The 24,068-nt window shown below is 47.5% G+C and overlaps 1 protein-coding gene across 2 annotated transcripts in view; it reads left to right on the plus strand.

Moving 5' to 3' along the window:
• The window catches only part of FAM135A (family with sequence similarity 135 member A), a 938,545-nt gene that overhangs the window by 472,360 nt on the left and 442,117 nt on the right, over window positions 1-24,068 (plus strand). For both annotated transcript variants that reach the window (XM_078648016.1, XM_078648017.1), the window contains one exon: window positions 2,347-2,502. In XM_078648016.1, the coding sequence (XP_078504142.1) occupies window positions 2,347-2,502 (156 nt within the window). The remainder of the gene's footprint in view (window positions 1-2,346; window positions 2,503-24,068) is intronic.

The following is a 24,068-nucleotide window of genomic DNA, read 5'->3' on the forward strand; positions in this document are numbered from 1 at the left end:
GTTCCAGGCAGGACATTTTAATGTGTGCTCTGTTCCCTTTCCCCTTGTTTCCTCAAGGCGCTGACGAAGGCCACTGCGCCGAAATGCATTCGCCTACAGTGAGGTTTTAAATTGCAATAAAGCTTCCCACCTGTTCTCGTTGGGTCTCCACCTTTTTCTTTGGGGAAGGACTTTGTCGGATATATATATATATATATATATATATATATATATATATATATATATATATTTATTCCAAGGCTTTTCTCCCCCATTCAGATGAAGAAAGAGGCGGCACCACGGGGATCGGGATACACCAGTTTTTATTAAAAACATTAGGCATGACGCGTTTCGGAGGGTTCCTTTCTCAAATGCCCCTCTGTTTTTAAGAGTGCCATATATATATATATATAAATCCTCATTAGGTATCTCTATAGTGAGTGATCTTCTGCTAACTTTTACGGAGGAGTGTGTTTCTGCTTACGTTGTTGCGCTCTTCCTCGTCCCCTGGGAAGACCTCTATATATTGTTGCTGGCCTCTCCTTGGCCGCTCCGCCCCCCTCCGTCCTCCCCTTGACAATTTTAGGTTGAACAGTCCCAGAGTGCTCCTTTCCCTCTCTGAGTATTCCCTCTGACCACGTGTGCTCTGTGGCTTTAATTGTTGTTATTGTCCACAATCCTTTTCTTCAATTTTAGTGGTGCTATCAGCATTCTTTGCTTCTATGGCTTGAAGTTTTGACTCAATAGTTTTAGCTACTGTCCTTGGCCTTCCGTTCTGTTTTCTGGGACCAGTTTACTTTACGGGAACAATGTTATATCATGTTTTTTATTTTCTCTTCTTCCCAACTCATCTTAATTTATCTTTCCATGTCTTTGCCCAGCTTGTGGATCCAATTTCATACAGGCTTCTCTTTGATGTTTCTGGTGAGATGTCTAGATGTCTCTCTCTGACCTCCCTTCCTGGCAGCAGATCTCTCTTTTCTTTCTTTTCCTACGATCTGGCTCGCAGGCCGTCCTCCAGGGATGGTATTGTTTGGGTATCTCATTCTAAGGTAAAGAATCTGTAGCTAGACGTCTCCAACAGATGAATAATTTACTTACCTTTGGTAACGTCTTATCTGGTAGAGACAAGATCTAGCCTCTGATTCCTTACCGACCTACCAGTCCTCCCTGCTGTGTGACCTGACTCTCTCTTTCTAAAAAATAAAAAGGGGCAGAAATAATGTATATATCTAATGCTAAAACAAATATGATTGTTTTTCAAAAAGAAGATTCTTTTTGGCCACATGGTTTCCGATCTGTTTCTATACTTGGCTCCATGTTCTAGTGCGGAAAGTAGTCGCGGAAGAAACTGATGTCAGCGTATCGAGGCAGGGCTTATATGAACTCTGTCAACGTCACAGTTGGTGAACGACGTTGTGACGGAGTCACTTTACACCCTCTACTGATATGCTGAGGTACTGCTGTGGAAAGGTTTCTGGATCCAGTCTGGTGCCTGGGTATAAATCTAAGGTAAGAAATCTTCAGCTAGATATCTCGTCACTACCAGATAAGATGTTACCGAAGAGAAGTAACATAATCATCTTGTACTATTGCACACTAACATCATTTCTGTTCTCTATTCTCCAAAAATGAGCCATTAGTGCTACAGTTTCACAGTATCACCTTTTTATTTCTGCATGCTGGATACATGAAAGTAGGCTCCTGCTTTGTACAAATATTACAGTCTGGTCTCAAGCTTCATAAAAAATCACCCAAATTGTACTATCATTTTTCAGACATTGTTCTAGTAGACTCGTGTATTTTGTATGCCAGCATCACCACAGAAAAGGTTCCAGTAGGTAATCTATTCTACATATACACATTTATTGAAAGTTCTATGTTAAAGAAACTTTATTTTATCCAGGGTTCTTAATTCTCTCTATGATTGATAGCTCTTTAAAATCTTCTCAGTTGCTTCCACTCTTGGTTTCTTAAATGTCTGTATCATTAATAGTCCTTCAAAATCTTCTCTTTTGGCTCTTCTCCAAAGAGAGAGTATGATTTTATATATTTTCTCAAAATTAAATTGAACATTTAGCAATTGGCTCAACAGTTTATAAATGTGTTGCGATTTAAAGACTATCACATGGTTGCAGATTTTTCCATTTATAGGTAACTAACCGAGAAAGTTGTGATACTGCATAGTTTTTGAAAGTAACAATGCTACAGAAAAATATCCTTTGTTAATTGACATGGAGGAGCTGATTTGGCATTTTGCCAGATTAAGATAGTCATAACTGAAACATGAAAACAAATATATCTTGTCTAAATATATATTGCATTGCATTCCACATCGATAATTTCATAAATGTTTATTTTCCTCAGAAAATGGAAAATCCTGATGAACTGGCCGAACTGATAAACATGAATCTTGCACAGCTTTGTTCACTCTTAATGGCTCTCTGGGGTCAGTTCTTAGAATTTGTCTCAATTCAAGAAGAAATCACATCCTTTGTAGCACAAGAACATCATACTTTGCGGGTGAGTTTTGAACCCTCACTACAGCACAATTTGTGGTGTAAATAGGTAATACAAATATTTTTTTTCTGATTGTTTTAATACTAAGCTTTGTTGCTTGTGACGTGTTTCCAGAGGCTTTTACCATGTGTAATAATCCCAAAAGATTTCCAGGTTTTTGGAAATACAATAGTGATAGTTAAATAGAAAGGGGGTTGGGAGCACACTGCCTCACAGTCGCAGCACAGTTTGCCCCTTTGCATCCTGGTAAATGCAGTACACAGTTCAAACTTACTTCAAAATTAGCTGGAGTTTTTCACCAAAGTTGGTGCAGACATTGCTGTATATCTCTAGACACGTGTTTCTGGGTTGAGCCTGTCTTCAGTGGAGAGCAGCAGTATTAGAGAGCAATGAAAAATTATCTAGGGTTGCTGGAAATGCTGCCAAGTTCCTCTCAGGTCACAGTACCACTCACAGGCACACAGGTGCATCTCCAAAGCTCGTCAGCTTGCTGGCTCAAGGGAGCCTTTTAAACAGAAAGGGGGTTGGGAGCACACTGCTTCACAGTCCCAGCACAGTTCGCCCCTTTGCATCCTGGTAAATGCAGTACACAGTTCAAACTTACTTCAAAATTATTGATAGTTAACATAATTTATCGACCATGACCTTATGTTCTAAAGAAAGAAATGCACTCGATGTGGTTGTGTTGAGGAAGTAATTTCAAAAGGCAATAGGGAAATTCCACCTTGAAGGATTTTTTTGCAAAATGAAGATGATGATTGTCAAGTCCATCTATACCAACCTCTGATCAGAGCCCTTATATTATCCATCCCCTGACTTAATGTGAGCCCCCCTATAATCAGAGAAGCTAGGATCTCAGCTCTGATTTAATATAATGCTGCCATAATATGTCACCTCATTGCACAACACTAAATTGGGACAAGAAGATATCTAAACCATGTTGTCCCTTGGACAAGTAGATATTTTAAAAGTACCCCCTCCCCCCCTCCTTGAGTAAGTGAGTTAAAATTCAAATTGTGAGACATTGTGAGACAGATATGCCTTTCTTGCTTAGTTTGGCACTCACCATGTTAAAGGACCTGTAGAGTCTTGTGATCAGTTCCTATTTGAGTAGACAGACTCACTTATGGAAGGCGTCTTCATTTAAAATAAGGACACTTATGAGCAGCAGTTATTTCCTCCGGACTCTGTCATTTAAATGATATCAAATCTATTTGTGTGAAGCATCAAGATGTTTGTCCTGTCATCCTGATTTTGTGAGATAAATGATCTCATGTTTATGTTTTAGCTACATAGCATCTTCAGCTTTTCGACTTGTGGTTAAAGCAAGAAATTGTGTCTGTCTCAGGTTTCCATCAAAATACTTTTTTTTCAAGAACTGTGCCATAGAAAATGGCAATGAGGCCAGTTTTTTTTTTGTAGTACGGAAAACAAAGCAACGGTGTTTTTGGTATCAATTGTTTCCGATTCTGACTTTAATTGTAGTATGGTAAGCAGAAACCCTTTTTGTCAACTCTTTCAACTACAAATTTCCACCTTGGGGACATTTTTGAAAAAATTTAACTAGGATTAAACCAAGTGTATCTTTACAAACAGTGTCAGACACATTTACAGGTTACAAAGTCTTTGAGTAGTATGATCTCTTTGCACATGGAGCTTCTTGGGAACTTTTGTGTTGACCCAATGGCTTTACTTTGACCCCAATACACACTATCAACAGATAGCAGCAAGTGGAAAATCAGACAGTTCCATTGACCCCAAAAACAAGTTTGCATCAAACCCACTTTATAGTTACTCCTTTGATTCCTACAAAGTCCTCTGCACCATGCATAAAGCATGGTAGACAAAGGGTCCACAAGTTATGCAGAAGAAAGCCCACACTAAGCATCAGACATATACCTTCAACAATCTGCAATATTCCAGCAGAATTGCAGAGAGCAGCCATATGAAAACCAAGATCTAGCTTCTGTAGCTCTTGCTCCCATTCCAGAGAACAGTATTAACGTGCCTACTTTCAGAAACTTCCAAGACACCGAACAATTGAATACGCTTTGGAATATTAGGGTTTAGTAAACTGGTAGAGTCCCAAACCCTCATAGTTGAACTGCTTGCAACCCACAATGGAAAGTCACCATCCCGGTTCTCGCTTATAACCTTCCACCTCAGGGACCCAAGCACAATACCCTTTTAGCATATCTTAATACATTGAGCTTTATCTTAGTCATGCTAACCCTGCTGAGGATACCACATATCTCACCCAGGGTGCATTTACAAACACAAAGCATTAGTCATTTAAGAATAAAATGTTATAAAGTGAAAGGGAAAAAGATCTGTGTTGGGAAGGGCAGGTCAGGGAATGATAAACTCAACACTTGATAAAGCTGGTTGCAAAAAAGAACTTTGAAAACAAGCTTGGCAATATATAAAGGCCAGCTGTTGATTCTGGATGCATAACTAACATAGTCACTGAATTTGTGTAAGCTTATGGTCAATAGATTGCTATAAGAACAAGGAAATGCTAGAATTCATTTTTTAATTGGTTTGCAAGTGATGATGCAACAATTTATTTGGTCAATCTTTCAATCATTTTATCTTTTAACAAAAAGTGCTCTTTTATGAGACACGCTTGCTATTTTATGCAGCCATCTTTGTAAAATCATGCTGCGCCTCTGCCTCATCCCAGGGGGCACCATGATATACAGTCTTGGGTAAGACCGCCACTATCCTGACATGTAAACCAGGGACTCAGTGGAACAAGATCACGCTCCCATGTTACGATGCCGCAACCACTTTTTAGATATGTTCGCACGCATTACGGTGGCATGTGACTTGCACAAACAGTTCATTGCTCCACTTGGCAATAGATATTAGCTACACACTGGCACCAACTTTACAAACAAGGCTGATACCTCAATTTTTATGACAACCCATTACAAAATTAGATGTACTTGTATTTATGCTGCACATTGTCTATTTGTTTCACCGGGCATTATATGTAATATGTAAAATCGAATTCTATGTCCGGACCGGAGGCGAGGATTATTTATTTATTTTTTTTAAACTGTGTTTTTATTGCAGAGTTAGAAAACATACAGTCGTATGTTCCGACAGTCCCGCCATTCACAAATGCTCTATATATATCGTTAAACAATCATCACACAGCCGTCGAGCCCACATCCCGGAGGCCGGGCGGCGCTAGCTAGAAAGTGCGCGAACTTGGTAATAGCAAAAGGAAGCAATGACATCTGCTCGGTTAGAAGATCTAGCATCTGCTTTTTCTTTATTACCCCATCCCCTGGTCTCAACAAACAACCTGTCCGTAAGCTCAAACAGGAACTACTAATATGTACCGCTATTATCACTGGCTTGCCCCCCGCTAACCATCTCGTCCCCTGGAATAATCGCCTTTTGGGAGCTAAGGTCATTGTTTCCTCTCCTGTTTGGGGAAAAGGTGATCTATTATACAACTCAAACATCAACTCATGCAGCCCTCGAAGGTCAGATTCTCATTACATCAATAGGACTCCCTGCCCTACCATCCCACCTCGACTGGTGTGGGCCTAGCTCATTTGTACCGATCTACAAAAGGAAGAAACATGTAGGAGCCTTATTTATCTATCTTTGTATTCCATGGAACTTCCTTCCAAAACCCCTCCCGCCTTAGTCCTCCTCATTCGCTAAACTGTTTTTGAGCGTCCGTGCCAGTTCTTCCCACGCTCTTGCCATCTCTAGACTCTTCTCATTAGCTGGCCAGAGGCGAGGATTATGCTGTAACTTCCTTTATTCCTTACAGCCAGCAGTGTTCAACTTTAACATTTGGACCAAAAAACTAGCACTCCCATGGTGCTTTAGACAGTCTGTAACAGCCACCAATCAGCGTTCTCGGTCATCCCCGAGGGCGTGTGCTTCCTGTGGCAACTCCTCTTTCTTTCCTGCTGCCAGCGGTCAAGTCGCATTTTCCTTTCACTGCCTTTTTCCTTAACGGATATTTGATGTATTTTCATGTGTTTGATCGCGCACTGCTTTTTATACTCACGCTATGGTGTCCCTTCGCCTCCTGTACTTCGGCGGTGGAGGCGAATGGTTCTTTGTGAGGAGACTAAGTTGTGCCTCCTCAGCGTTGGGTTCCACTCAGTGTGCGGCGTAACGCTTTCAAGTATAACTGCTGATATTGTCCTTCACAGGTTTTGTAATTGCCAATTTTTATCTTTCACAGGTTTCTTTTTTCTCTTTGCGGGGCCGTGGGAGCACCCGAAACTCCCCTCGTGGCCCTCACCCACAGTCTCAGCGGTGCAGTGCGCCTCGGCTCGCGAGAGGGGGGTGGCGCCGCTTTGAACTTGTTGGTCTGAGCCACTCCCTTTGCTCAGGAGCAGCGAGTTCAAACGTGCAGCCCGCGTTTCTTCTGCTGACGCGCACCCCTGCCTGTCAGGTCTGGAAACCCTGACACCTGCACTTGCGGGTTGATTCATTTTGATATTGCCCACAGCCTTGACACCTGCAGTAGCAGCTCTGATTGCTGCCCTGAGGCAGGTTCAAGTAAGGCACGTGTTTTCCTTGACGGTATTCAGAGCGCTTAAAGGCTATGGTGGGGCGGGCCTAGACCTCCAGACACCCATTGAATTATAGGGTGAGTCGCCCCTGGGCAGTCCTTTTGCCTGCCAGCACTTGGCTGTTCACACGTGAGCGTGTAGACTGCCATTCCTAGCGCTGCACAGATTAAGGATGGAAATGGATTACAAGGAGGAAGAATCCCTACAGGTTATTGTTAAAACGAAGTATGGAAGCTCAGACATGTCTTGTAGATGGTATTAGTAGATTTAATCTTGTGGTAATCTTACAGGTTCTCAGTTACAAAGATCCATAGTAATGCATGGTAATGCATGGTAATGTCCCACCAGGAGCAGGGTCCTCTCTGCTCAGCCCATCACACCAACTGAATCTCTCCTACATACAAACCAACCCAACATTCCATGTGACCTCATCACAGGCTGAGCAGAAAGGCAGAGAACCACAGTGGGGAGACCGCATTAGTAATAAGCACATTACAACACATCTCCCCGCTTAATAATCAAAACATTCAAAAGAATTGCAAGACAAAATACACAAATCAGAAAGAAGAATGCATTAATAACAATATATAGAACACATCCTTCCCCAATGATAACAATCATAAACACAAAAATGCATAGAGATGGTAAACACACTTTTGACAGGGAGAAGAAAAGAACGCACAACCAAAACATAGTAATACATCCTTACATCCATCCCCTTTGATAACGATTATAAACACAAAAATGCATCAAGATGGTGTAAACACTTTTGACAGGGGGAAGAATAGGACGCATCACCAAAACAATGTAACACATCCTTACATCCTTCTCCTTGAAAATGATCAAAAACAAAAATTGCAAGATACCAAAACCACACCAAATTCCTACCTTCTTAAACTTACAAATCTAAAACCGCACACATTATCTAGTGTGCTGCACAAATCCCAAAAACTAGGGTAATACCAAAACTGATAGAGGAAGTTACACTACACCAAAAGTAACCACCCCACGTGTGTACCCGTCACACACAGTCTAAGTAATGTGTATATAAAACAAGCCAAAACCTGAAAAACTAGGGTATCCCTTAACCCCAAAACAAAACTAGGGTATCCTTTAAACCCAAAACACTCTTGAATCATACTTTGAGTACCAATAGACTCCAGAAATCTCAAAAACTAAGGGTAATTCTAAAACCAAAGCAATAAGAATATGAGCATTTCTAACTCAAGGCAAACATAAGATGGGTTTCTTCAAACCCACGGCAAACATATTACGGATTTAAACCCATGACATCCACAGACTGGCATCCCAAACAGTCATCAATAAAACATTCTTACACCCCAAACAGTCACCAAAAGAAACGCGCAAAACAAACTAAGCAGATAGTGACCTTAAAAAGTTACAAAAAACATAAAGCATTGGACACACCTCCCTCAAAAGATACAACCCAACATGCACATGACATGCATTAGTTCTCATTCACTTTCTATTAAGCACCGGAGCTCGATCTTTGCCCCCGATGAAGAAAAGGAACAACAACAAAATAAACTTAAATAAATAAAGTAGTCTCCGCCGATCATATTTGTATGGAGGGAGTTGTTCTCTGAATTCACTTACAATCACCTGCATTGTAAACGCCAAATCCAAAATGACTGCACGCACCAGTGACGCCGCACCGGATGGCTGCATTCCCATATAGCCCAGCATAAGAGGTCTCTCCAAACAACGCGTTGTCAAAGTCCATTTATTCCCAAGATAAATATGTGGCTGGCAAAGTAAACCAAACCTTTGAATCGAGTGTCCAGCCCTTCACATCAAGGTCGGGGCTCCGTGAGGAAGAGTTAAGGCAAGAACTCAAGAACGCCATATCTTGACTCCTCATAGCAGACTGGACTTGAAGAAGTAAACACAAGATTGCGGCACGTTAAGGTGATGCCGGCACGTATGTGTTGGAACAGCATCAGTGAGCGGGGTACCCTCAAACGACGTCAGAAAGGCATTGGAACTGCTTGTCGCGGGCACAACAGGTAAATGTAATGCGCATTATTTAGCTTGCGCATAGTTTAAAAAGTACACATGACAGTTAAACTGCGCAGTGAAAATAAAGTGGAGAGATAGTCATTAAAAGTTGAAACAACTGTCCTCTCGGCTCAGCCCATCACACCAACTGAATCTCTCCTACATACAAACCAACCCAACATTCCATGTGACCTCATCACAGGCTGAGCAGAAAGGCAGAGAATCACAGTGGGGAGACCGCATTAGTAATAAGCACATTACAACAGTTATCCCCATGGATGACGAGTTCTGTGACGCCGTTGACGCGTCCATCCGTCAAGCAGTGGAGGCAGCAATGGGTCAATTTGAGTGCCGCATTATGCAGTATGCCTATGCCATACAAGCAGAGCGACCCCCAACCTGCGGAGAAGCACAAAAGCACCTCAGCACCCGATTTGTGGGCGTTCGAGCACCTTCAAAGGGCTTTCCTAGCCAGATCTTCCCCACCAGAGCAGGGCAGGACCTCAGAAGTTCTGGAGAACCCAGACTTTGCCCAAGATGATGATGATGACTCTGTGGGGGACTCCTAGGACGAAGCAGGAACATCTACACCCTGGTGCCCTAGTGTGTCCCCTTCTGATTCCTCTAAGCCGAGCAAGGTACCCTCTGACATGTTGTTCCATGAGGACGTAATCCTTCCCCGTTCCTCAGCCTGAACACCATCCCCTAAAGTTTCGGCTTTTGTCGCTGGACTCCTAGGTAAACCTCTTGAGAAGGAGGTTATGGCCTGCCTTAGGGCAGAGTGCCCTCGTCCAACCCTTCCGGACAAAGTCGCAACGACGACTGAGGTCGACCCTAAGATGGCGACCTTCCTTCAAAAGCATATTCGGGATCCAAAGAAAGGTATTGTCCGGTCCTGGAAGAACTGTCAGGATCAACTCCTGGGCCCGAATGGACCGCTTATTAAAATCCTGGAGTTAGCTGAAGAGGCTTCCTCTTTATCTCCACACCGTATTTCCAGCTAGGTTCAGAGAACCATAGTCTTTTTGGGGAACGCTAATTGTGCACTGTCTACAGAAAGGCGACGCTCCTTCCTTTATAAAAGTCGACCCCAAGCTTGGGGACTTGGCCTTTTCAGAGGCGGGCGCGATCGCTCAGGGTGGCCTGTTCGGTGACCCCTATATAAAGGAACTGACGAAGTTTGTCTCGACCTTTACCTCACTCGACAAAGCGCAGACCTCCATCAAAAAAGACTTCCATCCTTGTGTTTTAGTCAGCGCTGGTTGTGGCAAGGGGTTCTCGGCCGGCAAGTTCTACACCTAAGGCCCTCAATGAGGCGGAAAGAAGACCACAGACCCCGGCAGACAGGAGTTCCTTCAGTCCCGCCGTGGATACAGAGGCCGGAGAGACAGAGGACGTGGCCAACCTCTGGCCGCAACAGGTGAGCCTTTTACCGCTACAATACCTCAAGGTGGGGGGCAGGTTGGGACTTTTCGCGCATACTTGGAGAACCATTACCTCAGACTCCTGGGTGTTACAAACAGTAAGGTTTTTTTTAATGGAATTCTATGGTACTCCTGTCCAAGACACTCACCCCAAACCGCTGTTTTTTGCACAAGACAAGGTCGCACTTATCGACAAAGAGGTGACTGAGCTTCTGCGGAAAGGCGCCATAATTCCCTCTTTTTTTTTAAACTTTATTTTCAGTTGAATATCATAAAAAACAACACACAACTGGCATAAAATCAGTGTAAGCAAGCAAATTGACGATGGTATTAGCGGCACTTAGGACTACAGGCTGCATCAGGGAGGGAACGGACCCATGGGGAAAGGAAAAATAACATACAATTAAAGCACTGTGCGGAAGAAACCAGGCATGGCGCTGATGCGTACAGTGAACATCACTGGGGTCGACCCTCTCGCTCCCCTTCAGACCCACACCCAATAGGCATGTCCAACCCACTGCTCTCACTGTCAGTTGTGCCCTGTGGGGAGGGCTCCCCTTCTGCCAGCCCCGACGTACACATGACGCACCAAACTATTACGCTGTTCTACAGCTTCTCATCCCTTCTAATGAAGTTGTATGTTGGTTTCCTCGGCCTTGGACCACTCGCGGACATCTCTAAGCCAAGTGGGTACCTCCGGGGCCGTCTGCCCCATCCAAGTTATCGCCACCCTGCGCCTGGCTAGTACCAACATTAATTGTAGGTGTTTATACGAAAGTTCATTTATCTTGGGTTTCCGGACTAATGCAAGCAGACAATACAGGGGTTTGAGTGCCATCCGAAGGCCTGTAGCTGCAACTATTCGTTCCACCCCCCCCACCCAGAATTGCCAGACTAAAAGACATTCCCATGCTAAGTGTAAGAAGCCCGCTTTCTCAGCGGCGCATCTAGGGCATCCATCTCCTCTATCCCCAGAGATACACTTCAGGGATACCAGGGTTAGGTAGGTGCGGTGTAAAAAATTGAAGTGCGTCAGTTTAAACCTTGCGTTGCATGAAACCGTGCGCGCGAGGGAGCCTATGCGTGCCCATTGTCTCCGTTCCAGCGGAGTGTCGAGATACGCCTCCCAGGCAGCCCGGGATGGCTGCACCGGGGGGGTTGAATCCTGTTTCATGGCCTTGTACAGGAGAGAAATCAGTTTACGCCCCTTGCCTCAGGAAAGGAGGATATCTAAGGTGTGGGTCAGTGGTGGAATGTCTGGGTACTGGAGCCAGGTGACCTTCACAAAATCCTGAAGTCCCCGGAAGTGTAGGAATTGTCCCCGTCCAAGGCAGGAGGTCTCTTCCGATCCCTATTCTGATGGCAGCGTTTGTATAGGAATCTATTTGAACTTATGTGTATATGTAGGGGGTGCAACACATAATCCCTTACTGCCATCTTTTTGCTGTTTTTTTAAAGGTCTCTTCTGCCTGCTCGTAGGTAAGGAAGGTCTCTTTAGGGTGAAGGTCAGCCAGAACTTCGCAACCACCCTCCCTCCATGATTGAAAGGACATATATTGCCCCATGTCGATGAAGGGGTCCAGTTTCCAGATCGGGAGCTCCCTATTGGGAGTGCCCTCTGTAAGACCTTCTCAGCAAACCGCTGCCATATACCGGCCGTGTGTCGCACAATATAGGGAAGGGACGTGTTCGCTCCCTACCCTGCATCAGGGCGACCTGTAGCGTCTGGATGTCTACCCTACCAGAGAGAAGGCGTGTCTCCCAATTGTCTGTGTCTGTAAACCAACGGGTCGCATGTTGTAACTGGGCCGCGTAATAATATAGAACGAAGCGTGGAGCTTCGAGGCCCCTCTCCTCGTAGCTGTGGACAACGGTGTGAAGAGCCACCCTACTGCGTCGGCCCGCCCATAGCAGGGACGTGAGTAACGTTTTGAGAGTGCTGAAAACCCGTGGTGGGAGCGGACATAGTGAGTTCTGGAGGACATATAACATCCTAGGGAGCATCACCATCTTTGCGACGGCCAGCCGTCCCATCACCGAGAGTGGTCGAGAATTCCAAAAAGAAACTGACTGGACGTGATTATGCGATCTACATTCCGGGCTAGCGCCTGCGTGTCCGTCGGAGCCACCTGTATTCCAAGGTAACGGAACCCAGCGCGACCCGGGATCTGGTAGGTCTCCCAAGGGTACTGAATCCAGAGCCGCCAGCGGAAAAATCAGTGACTTACTGCGGTTAAGTTGTAATCCAGAAACCTCCCCAAACCGGTGTAAGTGTTGCAGCAGTATCGGAAGTGTGTCCCGGGGAGAGGCCAAATAGAACAAGGCATTGTAAGCATACAGGGAGATAACGTTGCACGTGTCCCCCACCCTGACACCCCACTGTTCCATATCTGTCCGAACCCGGCCAGCGAAGGGCTCTATGGCTAGGGCAAATAGTAACGGCGAGGGAGGACACCCTTGGCGTGTAACCTGTCCCAGCCGCCACTCCTCGGACCGTGCGCCCCCAAGTTTCACCCTGGCAAGGGGGGCCGTATACAATATGCAAATCCAGCGACAAAAATTGGGACCCAGCCCCACAGCGCGGAGGACCTTGAGGAGATAACCCCAATCGACTGTGTCGAACGCCTTGGCGAGGTCAATAGACCACGCACCTCATGTAGAATGTGATTCAACCGCTGCAGATTCATAGTCGTGTTGCACCCCGGTATAAAACCGCACTGGTCTTCGTGGACCAAGTGAGTCATGTACAGCGCTAAGCGTGAGGCTAGGAGCTTGCACAAGATTTTAACGTCCGTGTTGATCATCGTGATTGGTCGATACGATGAAGGCTCGTGGGCGTCCCCACCCGGCTTCAGGATCATGCATATTTCCCCCAGAGTCATGCTCGGCGGGAGAGTACCGCTCTCAAACGCCTCAAGATAAACCTGCAATAGGAGTTGGGGAAGTGTGCCTTCGAATGCCTGATTAAAACTCAGGAGGGAATCCGTCACCACTACCTGGGGACTTGGCTCTCGGTAGGTGCTGCAGGGCGGAGCGTACCTCGCCCACCGTTAGGGCTTCGTCCTGGTTCTCTAGTGCCGATTTGGGGATAGAACGTAGGGTCAGTTCCGAAGGTTAGGGAGATAAGACGCCTCGGAAATGGCTGGGTCCGCGGCATACACCCACTGGAGATGAGACTTAAGGACTCGCAGCAGTCCCACTTCAGAGTGGACCAAGCCCCCCGTAGGCTCCCGTAGGGCCACAGTCCCTTCCGGGGCTCTTTCCCGTCGGACAATCCAGACCAAAAGTTGACCCGATTTATCCCCTTCCCTATGGAGACGTTGCCTGTATTGTATGAGGGTATATTTATCGAGTCTATCCAGAATATCATGGATGCGTGTCCGAGTGTCATGTTCCCCCTCCCTCGCCGTAGTGTCAGCGTCCTCAGAGGTCTGTAGCTCCAAGATTTGGCTTTCCGCCTCCTGCAGCTCTCGTTGGAGCTGCTTCCGAACCCCGTAGGTTAGGCTCATGCACGCCCTTCTCACCACTGCCTTTAGGGTGTCCCATTTCGTGGCCAGTGAGAGATCCCCCAACCCCAGTTAAGGTCAACGTAGTCAGTTATGGCAGTTTCTAAGTGATGCCTCCCCACCTGGTCCTCAAGAATCTCTGTTGGTAACCTCCAAGTCCTTGGGTGACACAACAGGGCCCCCCCAATTCACCACACATGCCACAGGAGAGTGATAAGAGAGGAATCGTGCCTGATGGGTCACCTCAAGGGACATGGTGGCCTCTGGATTTGCGAGTAAGACCTTGTCCAAGCGAATATGTGTATTGTGAGTGGAGGAAAAACAGGTGTATACCTTCTGAGTCGGGTGTCTCTGGCGCAGACATCCTGGGCTCCTATATTCCCCATGACCTCCCGGAGTTTCGCCGTCATTCGTGGTTTCGTGCCAGCACAGGGTGGGAGCCGGTCCAGAATGGGGTCTAGGACACAATTAAAGTCCCCCAACCAAAGTAGTGGTACCTCCAGCTCCAAGACCAGGAACTCCTGCCGGGACTGAAAAAAGTTTGGGTCATCTGTGTTCGGGGCATAGGTGTTCAGTATGGCGACATCCCTACCATCCAGTTTAGCTCTATGGAGCAGGTACCTCCCATGGATGTCAGCTTCCAAATATTGGACGGCAAACGGGACCCCGGGGCCACCCAGACTAGGACCTCCCCCGGCATATGTGGAGAACAAAGAGTGGAAAACCTGTCTCCCGCCATTTTTTCCCCTTCGTCCATGAGGTGAGTTTCTTGGAGTCATGCTATCGAAACCTTATGCCTGCGACGGGAGGACAGGACCCTACATCCCTTGGTGCATGTACCCAGCCCTCTCACGGGGGGCTCAGAAATGTATGCCCCATGTGAGGTGAAGTGACCAGTCTTGTATTCCGCGTACCATGTAGCCACCACGATCCCGTGCCCGAAATGCTATACATACGATGCCTAGAAAAAAAACAACCCCCCTAAGAACACCCTCCCACGAGCAATTTACTGACAACAACAAAACATGCAGAAATGCCCTTCCCATGCTGGTGCCAGGACGTGCACAGCCAACCCGTGAGCCCAAACGGGCTGAACTACCCAACAAGAGGAGAAGAGAACCCCCTTTCCCCAAGTCCAGCTCCCGACACATACCAGCCGTCCCAAGTCATTATGGAAAGTCTCGGCCTGTCTGAGTACGTGTCCGGGGATCTCCCAAGGAAGAGCAACTGGCAAACCCCACTGATGGTGACAACGGCAGTCCAAGGACCGCAGGCAAGGCCCCCAAAGCCCAGCGAGGGGAAAAAAAGAGATCACCAGGCGTCTAAGTATCGCCCCCCCCACCCCAGCAGTGAGGAAAAAAAAACTAAGGATATCAACTGCAGGATGGTACCGTAGCAGACGTGGAAGGGTCCATGGCTGTCTCAGGAATCACATGGGAAGTGAACAGGAGAGTCTCCAGCACCAGGCTCTCCCCAGGAATACCCGCCACTGTTTCCGGGGGGGAGGGTCGTCTGAGTCGGAGAACTCCACACGCAGGGCGCCGTCGTCTCCCACTGTGATCCGCTGTCTCGCCACCGGGGCGGCGATGATGGCCAAACTCCTTCTACGGTTCCTGCGGCCTCCAGAAGGTCTGGTCCCCCAGGTGCGCCGGGAACCCCTCTGCTCGCTCAGGGGGAGGGCATCCCCCCTAATCCCCAACCACTCCCACGCCTCCTCCGGAGATTCGAAAAAGTGGGCCTTCCCATTTGTGAGCACCTTGAGCTTCGCAGGGTACAGGAGTATGTACTGTAGGTGGAGTTCCTGCAGCTTCTGCTTGACACCAAGAAAAGACCTCCGCTGTTCCTGCACCTGGCAGGTGTAGTCTGGATAGATGGAAACCCTGGCGTTGTCGAAAGTGAGGTTGGGCACCTCTTGCGCTGCACGCAGGATACAGTCCCTGTCACGGTATTTCAGGATTTTAGCAATGTGGGCCCTGGGGGAAGCCCACGGCTTCGAGGAGGGACCAACGCCCTGTTGGCCCTCTCCACCACAAAGACCTCCGACAGACCGGTAGGGCAGAGCTTGGTACTTGTACAGTTCTCCAGAAAGTGCTCCGCATTACCCTGCTCCTAGCTCTCTGGAATGCCCAGGACCCTGAAGTTACTGCGGCGCGCCCGACCCTCCGCCTTCTCCGCACGTCGTTCCAGTGCTCCAGTAGTACTGGTGAGCTGGGATACCTGCTGCCTCAGGGTGGCCACCTCCCCCTGAAGCTGGACAATGTCACCCTCCGCCGTGGAGACCTTATCTGCCACCTTGCGCAGATCCGCCCGTAGCAGGTTAACATCAATAGAGACTCTCTCAATGTGTTGTTCCAGGGCGGTGCAGGACCCCTGTGTCGCCTCCAGGAGCTCAGCTTGAGACGGTTCAGTGAGGGTACCACGCTCACCCTCCGGGCCCGTCTGGCGCTGTGGGCCAAGGCGCTGTGTGGTGTACTGCGTGATGGTGTTAGAGTTGGAGGCACGCGGCAGCTTGTCGTGGCCCATTACGGCAGCTCAAGCGGAGCTCCAGGAGTCAGCAAAGAGAACGAGTATCAGTCACCAGGAAGGGTCAGGCACCCCCGCTGGCACCGAGCAGGGCAGGCAGGATGAGAAGATGAAGGCCTGGTAAGACAGACCCCCACACCGGACAGAACCGGGAAACCAGCGGCCAGGCAGTCGCCGTCTAGAAGTGTCGCAGCCCGGCAGTAACACCGCACTCCGCAGGGGCCACCAAGTAGCAGAGGGACCTCCACGCCAGCAGGATCTGGGATGGCGCCTCCCAGGAGGGCAAACCAGTTCCACGGGCCCCACCGCAAGGCAAAGCCTCTCAGGCGCGGAGGGCTCCCAGCAGGCCAGAAGAAAGCACAACATCGCCCGGCGCGGCCGGCACGAACTCCGGGTCTCCGCTGCCCAGCCGATGTCGCACCTCGCACCACGAGGCCAGCGGGGTGGAGGGGCACAATCCCACCGTGCACACCAAGGCCTACCAGCGTCAGTGGCCACACCGAGGCCGACACCCTTCTCCCCAGCGCCCAGTAGAGAAGGCTGGCACCAGGACACAGCCGGAGGCCCCCGATGGAAGAGGGCGTCCCCCGGAGCTTCAGAAGCTGCCGGGTGATCAGTGGGAAGATCACCAGCCGTAGAGCCCGTGAAGGATTCAGGATGTCGCAGGCCTCATCCCCAGCCTTGTGTGATTCCGGCCGGCCAGGCCTGCAGTCGTAGAGCCGCCGCCGCGTATTCCGGAGACCTGCGTCTGCAGTGCATAGGTGTGCCGCTGCCCCAAAGGAGCCGCCGCGGGTGTCAGTAGGTAGGATTATTCAGGATTTAGACGGCTGGCTGGTCGGGAGCCATAGTTGCGTGGCCACGCCCTCGCCATAGTTCCCTCTTGCCTGCATCCGAGAGGTTTCCTCAGCAACATCTTCAACGTGGACAAGACGGATGGTGGCCAGCGTCTCGTCATCAATCTCAAAGAGTTCAGTCAGTCGCTGGTCTACCGCCATTTCAAGATTGAGGGCATTCACCTTTTGCGCGACCTCCTGCAACCCAACGATTGGATGGCGTACCAGGATTTAAAAGACTCGTACTTTACAGTACCAGTTTACCCTCCTCACAGACGGTTTCTTCAGTTTCTCTGGAAGGGCGTGGTCTACAAGTTTGCGACCCTTCCGTTTGGCCTTTAGTTGGCCCCGTGGTGCTTCGCAAAGGCTCTCAAACCGGTTGTGGAAACACTTCGGGCAAAGGGACTGCGTCTCATTGTCTATCTAGATGATATACTGCTTCTGGAGCAGTGCCCCTTACGTCTAGTCGCCCGGCTCAAGGAAACAACGGGTCTCTTACAGAGCCTGGGGTTTGTCATCAACGACCAAAAATCCCTTCTGATTCCATCCAGGATGGTGACCTTCCTGGGGTTTACCATCAATTTGGTGGCCCGCACCCTGAGCCTTTTCTCGCGGAAGATTGTCAAGATTCGCAGGGAACTCAGGCGCACTCGCTCTTCTACCTCGTTGAGACAGATAGCACGCTTGGTGTGTTTCTTAGCCACGTCGATCCAGGCTCTCTTTCCGGGCCCGCTCCACTACAGGGCGCTACAACGTCTCAAGGCCTCCCATCTCCGCAAGGGCCTGCAATATGCAAATCAGGTTCCTCTCACAGAGGAGGTTCACATGGAGATGAGATGGTGGTTCGACCATATGGAAACCTGGAATGTTCTATTGAAAATGAACAACGTCTCTGCGATGCGTTAGGCGTACCATCTTGGCGGTACGAACTCCAAGGCGTTGGCGGATTTGGCCAAGGATCTGTGGACCTTTTGTCTCTCCCACAACATCTCGGTGACAGCAGAATACCTCCCGGGAGTGTCCAACGTAGTGGCGTACAGGTGTTCCAGAAGTTGGCTAGACATGAGCTTGTGGCAGCTTCAACCGCGGGTTTTCCAGCGGTTAAACGGCACGTGGGGCCCGTTCTCGGTGGACCTCTTTGCATCCAGGTTGGATCACCAGTTTCCAAACTTCTACATTTGGAAGCCGGACCCTCTGGCGACCGCGACAAACGCATTCCTCCAAGACTGGTACGGGGACACAGGGTATGCTTTCCCCCCCTTCGCAATGATCATGAGGCTCACAACTCATATTCGCAGGCAGCAAGCAAAGGTGGTTCTGATCACTCCTAATTGGAGGTCGCAAGTGTGGTTTCCAGTTCCTCTGGAACTTTATTGGGATTTTCCAGTCCTTCTACCCAGCGATCCTTTTCTTCTGAGGGATCCTCAGGGTCTCCCTCACCCCCTCCTCCAGCAGGGGAGAATGCCCTTAGTGGCCTAGCGGATTTCAGGCATCGCTGGAGAGTCGGCGGACTATCGCAAGAGGCTCAGCGATTGCTGGAAGCAGCGTAGGCGGACAGCATCAACAAGAGATACAGATCAGCTTGGTCTCGATGGGTTGGTTGGTGTGTTCGATCCCATGGGGTGCAAGGTGGTCGCTATCCTAAACTTCTTGGCATTCCTAGCTTCTCAGGGTTTAGCTTATCAGACGATTAATTCCTATCGCTCAGCGATTTCGGCGGGCCATATGCCACTGCAAGGCCGACCAGTCGGGGAACACCCTATGGTTTTCAAACTGCTGCGGGGTATATGCTTAACGCTTTCCCTGGAACCTAGATATTCATCTTTTTGGAATGTTAACGTTTCTTCACTTGTTCAAGTCCTGGCAAGACAATAGATATTTGTCCCGAAAAGAACTTTCAGCAAAGCTGGCGATGCTCCTTTGCTTCATCTCTTGTCGTAGGGTGTCCGATGTTGGGGCATTGGACATCTCAGGTCGAGTCTACGCCCCGCAGGGAGTTACCTTCCACTTCGTTCGCAGAACTCTAGAGTGATATCGTATCCAGCCTTTGATAGTTCGCCCAAGCTGTGCGTGGTCAGATGCCTTAAGGAATACGAGAACATGATGGAGGAGACACGTCCTCCAGGAGAACGGCAACTGTTTATTTCCTTACGAAAGCCCTTGAAAGCGGTTTCGCCACCGACTATAGCACGATGAATCCGATGGGTGATGCTAGAAGCGGGCATAAACGTCTCGCAGTTTGGCACCCATTCAGTGCAAGGAGCCATGGCGTCAAAAGCTTTCTCCCTGGGAGCCAGCGTGGAAGACCTTTTGAACACAGCCGACAGGCCACCGGATTCAATGTTCAAAAGGTTCTATTTCAAACCAGTCGTGGATATGGCCTCGCTAGTGGTGGATAAGCATAATCCTCTCCTCCAGTCCTAACATATAATGAAACATTTCCTAGTAATCATGAAGGAAAGGTTCAATTCTATTAAGGACACGGACGCAAGGATTAGCCCCTCCCAGGGCTCTAACGATCTCCTTGCTCCCACCCTACGTAGCTGGATTGCTTACCGTTTGGAGGGTACAAGTATGTCGGCCTTGCCTCATTTGTATATCTTACGAAAATGTGTGTTCTCTTTTGGTCATCAAGTGCTTGTGCCCTGTTTATGCCTTGTGGTTTGACCGTCAGAGTCACAGAGAATAGAGTCATGGTCCTTCTGGTTGATCTGTTTCAGGTACCGAGGGTGCCAAAAACGAATGAGTTGATGCAAGGTTGTTCGGGCCGCAGTCTCGAATGATGAGTTGCCACAGGAAGCACACGCCCTCGGGATGACGGAGGATGCAGATTGGTGGCTGTTATGGACTGTCTAAAGCACCATGGGAGTGCTAGTTTTTTTGTACAAATGTTTAAAGTTGAACACTGCTGGCTGTAAGGAATAAAGGAAGTTACAGCTTAATCCTCGCCTCCGCATCCTTAATAGAATTGAAACTTTTGTCATCATTACTAGGCACAGATCCTTGTACTGGGGTGAATGTATAACATTGTTCTACATTCTGTCCATCAACTGTGTTTTTTTCAATCATTACTAGGACATTTTTAATTCAGGGGACCAATATTTACTCTTACTTAATCAGGCAACCTTGGATTCAATATACTTCTTGTTCCATTTGGGGCACATCTGTCCATCTCTTTATGGCACTCTTAAGTATGTGGTGTTTTGTTAACAGCCAATAGTGAGCAATGTCCCTTATCACAATAAGACAGTCCATGCCAATTGTAACATTATCTCTTCTCCCTCTCTGATAGATTCTTTACTTCTCTGCAATCCAAAATCTTGAACTATCTATGGCGAGGGGTCTTACACTTTGCTTTAGGACTCGCTGACATCAAGTTCAATTATTGGGCTGCTCAACTAATCACCATAAATGATTGGCTGTTCGCAGATCCGACCATTTGCCACAATATGGAAACCAGGAGCATTACCCATTTAATGTTACAAAGTTATAGTGGGAGAATCACACTGGTCCTCCTGCCAGTCACCAAAATCGCGTTGGAGTGTTGACTGAGAAGATGATGGGTTGGCATACACTAATAACAAAAGAGACACATTGGTTGCACTGTTCGTAGTTGCCATTGGTGGCCCGACTCACTGGTTTTGCTGTCTGGGACACTTTTGGAATATCCAAAGTGGGAGATGTATGGGAGATGAGTCACAGTCATTCAAGCAACTGTGGACAGAATTTGATTAGCACAATGCACAGTTCTTCCAATATTTACAAATCAGGCTCGTGTTAGAGGAACACAGAGCTGACCTCTAGCAGTTACCGATTTGAATCCACGTGATTTAAAGTTAGTTCTAGACAAAAAGAGGCCAAACGAATCTCTTGTATTTATATGGCATTGGTGGTGAATAGCCCTGACCCCCTTTTAGCCCTAATAGATATATGGGAACGGGACCTGAACCCCTAGGTGAAGACTGGGTAGAAGCTAAAATGGCTTGTTGTCAGCTGATTATATCAGCTTACTTACAATTCAAGTACTTTCACTGAATATACTACACACCCGCCTGGCTGCAAAGGGTGGGAAGAAGCAATGACGATACATGCCTCGGGTGCCACCTGGGTGTGGGTACTTTTTTCCTTGCCATGTAGGAGTGCCCAGTAATCCAGTCCCATTGGTCTAGAATGCACAACAAGCTTGCACAGGTCTGCAGGAAGCCACTCACTAAAGAACCTCAAGAGTCGCCCTGATTCAGGATAATATCAGATGAAGGGGAAGAACAGGCTTCGCAAAAACTGCTATTTACTGGCCTGTTAATTAGTTAAAGTGAAACAGCGCGACACTGGTGGGCTTCCTTTGCTCCCCTACGTTCGAGTGGTATAAAGGCATGAATATCCGTGCAGTGGCTGAAGAGGCCATGTGTATAGCAAGGGGTTACACAGTAAAATATACAAATATTTGGGGGGAGTGGCTGAACCATCTTCACTTTATAAGCACCGTGACCTAGAAATGATTGGTTGGCTCAGCTGGAAAAGAGGGTGCCCCTCTAAAATGAGGATTGTATCTTGTTTTCATTGCTGTCCTGGGATAATGTATTAGTCTTATGAATCTGCAGTGGTGCTGGACTGTGGCGCAGTTGTACCATTATGTTATCTTGTGGAGTTTTAAATGCAAAATCTAAAAAAACAAAATTAAAAAATAAAACAGCAAAGGTCAATCACCATCAGCCTGTGTTGTCTGCGTGCCCCCTTCTCTGCAAGTCTCAAAAGTGAAGTCTGTGGTGTAAATATAATTGGTATCATAAGGACCTGAGCAACTATCAGCTGAATGCTAACACAATATTTCGTATATATGTGCACAGGCCCATCCTATATAATAAAAGTTGTAAGGATCTACATTGACTCTTGGGCTTTGTGAAATAAGTGTGTACTCATTTTTTGCAGGCCTAGTGGCATAAAATATTATCTATGTAGGTATTTGAACAGTATCTGCTGTAAACTCTCTGGGAGCCTTGTTCTCCTCAGTCCATTTGTGAGTTTCAAGAGGTCCTATGTCCCCTTCCCAGTATGCTCTGAGTGGCTCCATGTATTCAGGGGTGTTAATCACCAGGAAAGATCTGTGATATCCCTTTTTTCTCTTGGGGTTCTGTGGGCTTTGTCTGTGTATGCCTTTAGTTGGGGATACCTAGGTGGTGGGATACCCTGAGTCTCTGGCTGAAGTAGGAGATGAAACAGCTGGTTTCAGGTGGGTACCCGTGATATGTCTACCTATACAGTTGGATACTGGTAACTGCTGTGATATCACATCCTGTGGATATGGAGGTTGGGGATGTGTTTTGCTTGTCTTGCTTTTTTTAAAGATTACCTGAAAGGAGAAAACTATGGGTTTAGGCATTCTGCATTTGGCTTCTGAATAAGATCCTTATATTCTCTGTTACGAAAAACCTCAAGATCAGTTAGCTCTCTTTTCAGGCCTGTTGTAGCGTTTCCTGGAACCAAGATTTTACCAAAGCTTCCTTTCCAGGATGGCTCCTCCATGCCACATTATCAGTACACATTCCATTGTGTCCAGATAGTGAGCCTACTTCAAGTCCTTCAAGATTCATAGCCTCTGTTCCGATGTTAAGGATTTGCAAACCAGACTTCTAGACTACAACCAATCTTTATAACATTAATGTCTCTTTATTCTTGCGGTCGGTATGCTTTGGACTTCTAGAGGTAGATCTGGTACTCACTCGATTCCAAATGAGATAGACAGAAACAGTCAAGTTAAATGACAAAGTCCAAAACAGCCTTAACAATACGAATGACTCTTTCAAAGGGGCTTTCAATTGGTGAAGGTACTCACATCCCAAAGACGCATATTAGAAGTTTAGCCCCTTCCAACATTCTCTCAGAATCGTTTTAACACAAAGAAAGATGTGTTCCAATAGAGGAAAAAAAAATCAGCATGGGCTGAAAATGGTGGGTAAGTAAGCCTTTGGTGGGTGGAGAGAAGCAAAGCAATAAATACAAATGTAGTCACTTGTGAAGAATAATCGTGTTCACAAACATTTAAGCAAGTCAGAATTGATGGCGAGTAGGATAGGATGGGACAGGGATTCAAAGCCAGTCAAGCCAGAAATAAATATATATATATATATATATATATATATATATCTTCCCAAAACGCCCTTGCATGGGGTGGTGCGAACTTCTACGGCTGGACTCGCCGCATATTAATTTCTTCCCAAAACGCCCTTGCATGAAGACGCACTCCTCCAGTTGGTAAGTAACAACTTTTATTATTCCCAAGAACAAGGTAACAGCTCCGCACAGTTTGTCCATCCACCTGACCGGTTTCAGCGCATTCACGCACTTTCTTCAGAGGTGACTTTATGCAGCAACAGTTCCAAGCTTACACCAATCCCCTGCGTGCTTCATTCTTTTAATTGGCCTCAGGTGTGCCATTTTATTTCCTTTGCAGTGTCAATGCACGCTGGGATTTGTAGTGCAAAATTCGTGCCTATTTACAACCTCCAGTGGTTGTGTGCTGAGTAAAAGCATTTTTGGACCGATAATAGCCCTCCAGTGGGCCCCAGAGCTGTGAACTTGTTCCTTCACTCCACGGAACCAACTGCGCCGTAAATCCAGTCCTGACATTCAGGTCTGACGGGCCCTTTGGATCTTTCAAGGGTGGTGCGAACTTCTACGGCTGGACTCGCCGCATATTAATTTCTTCCCAAAACG

This window comes from Lissotriton helveticus, chromosome 6 (assembly GCF_964261635.1).
Source record: "Lissotriton helveticus chromosome 6, aLisHel1.1, whole genome shotgun sequence".
Lineage (NCBI taxonomy): Eukaryota > Metazoa > Chordata > Amphibia > Caudata > Salamandridae > Lissotriton > Lissotriton helveticus.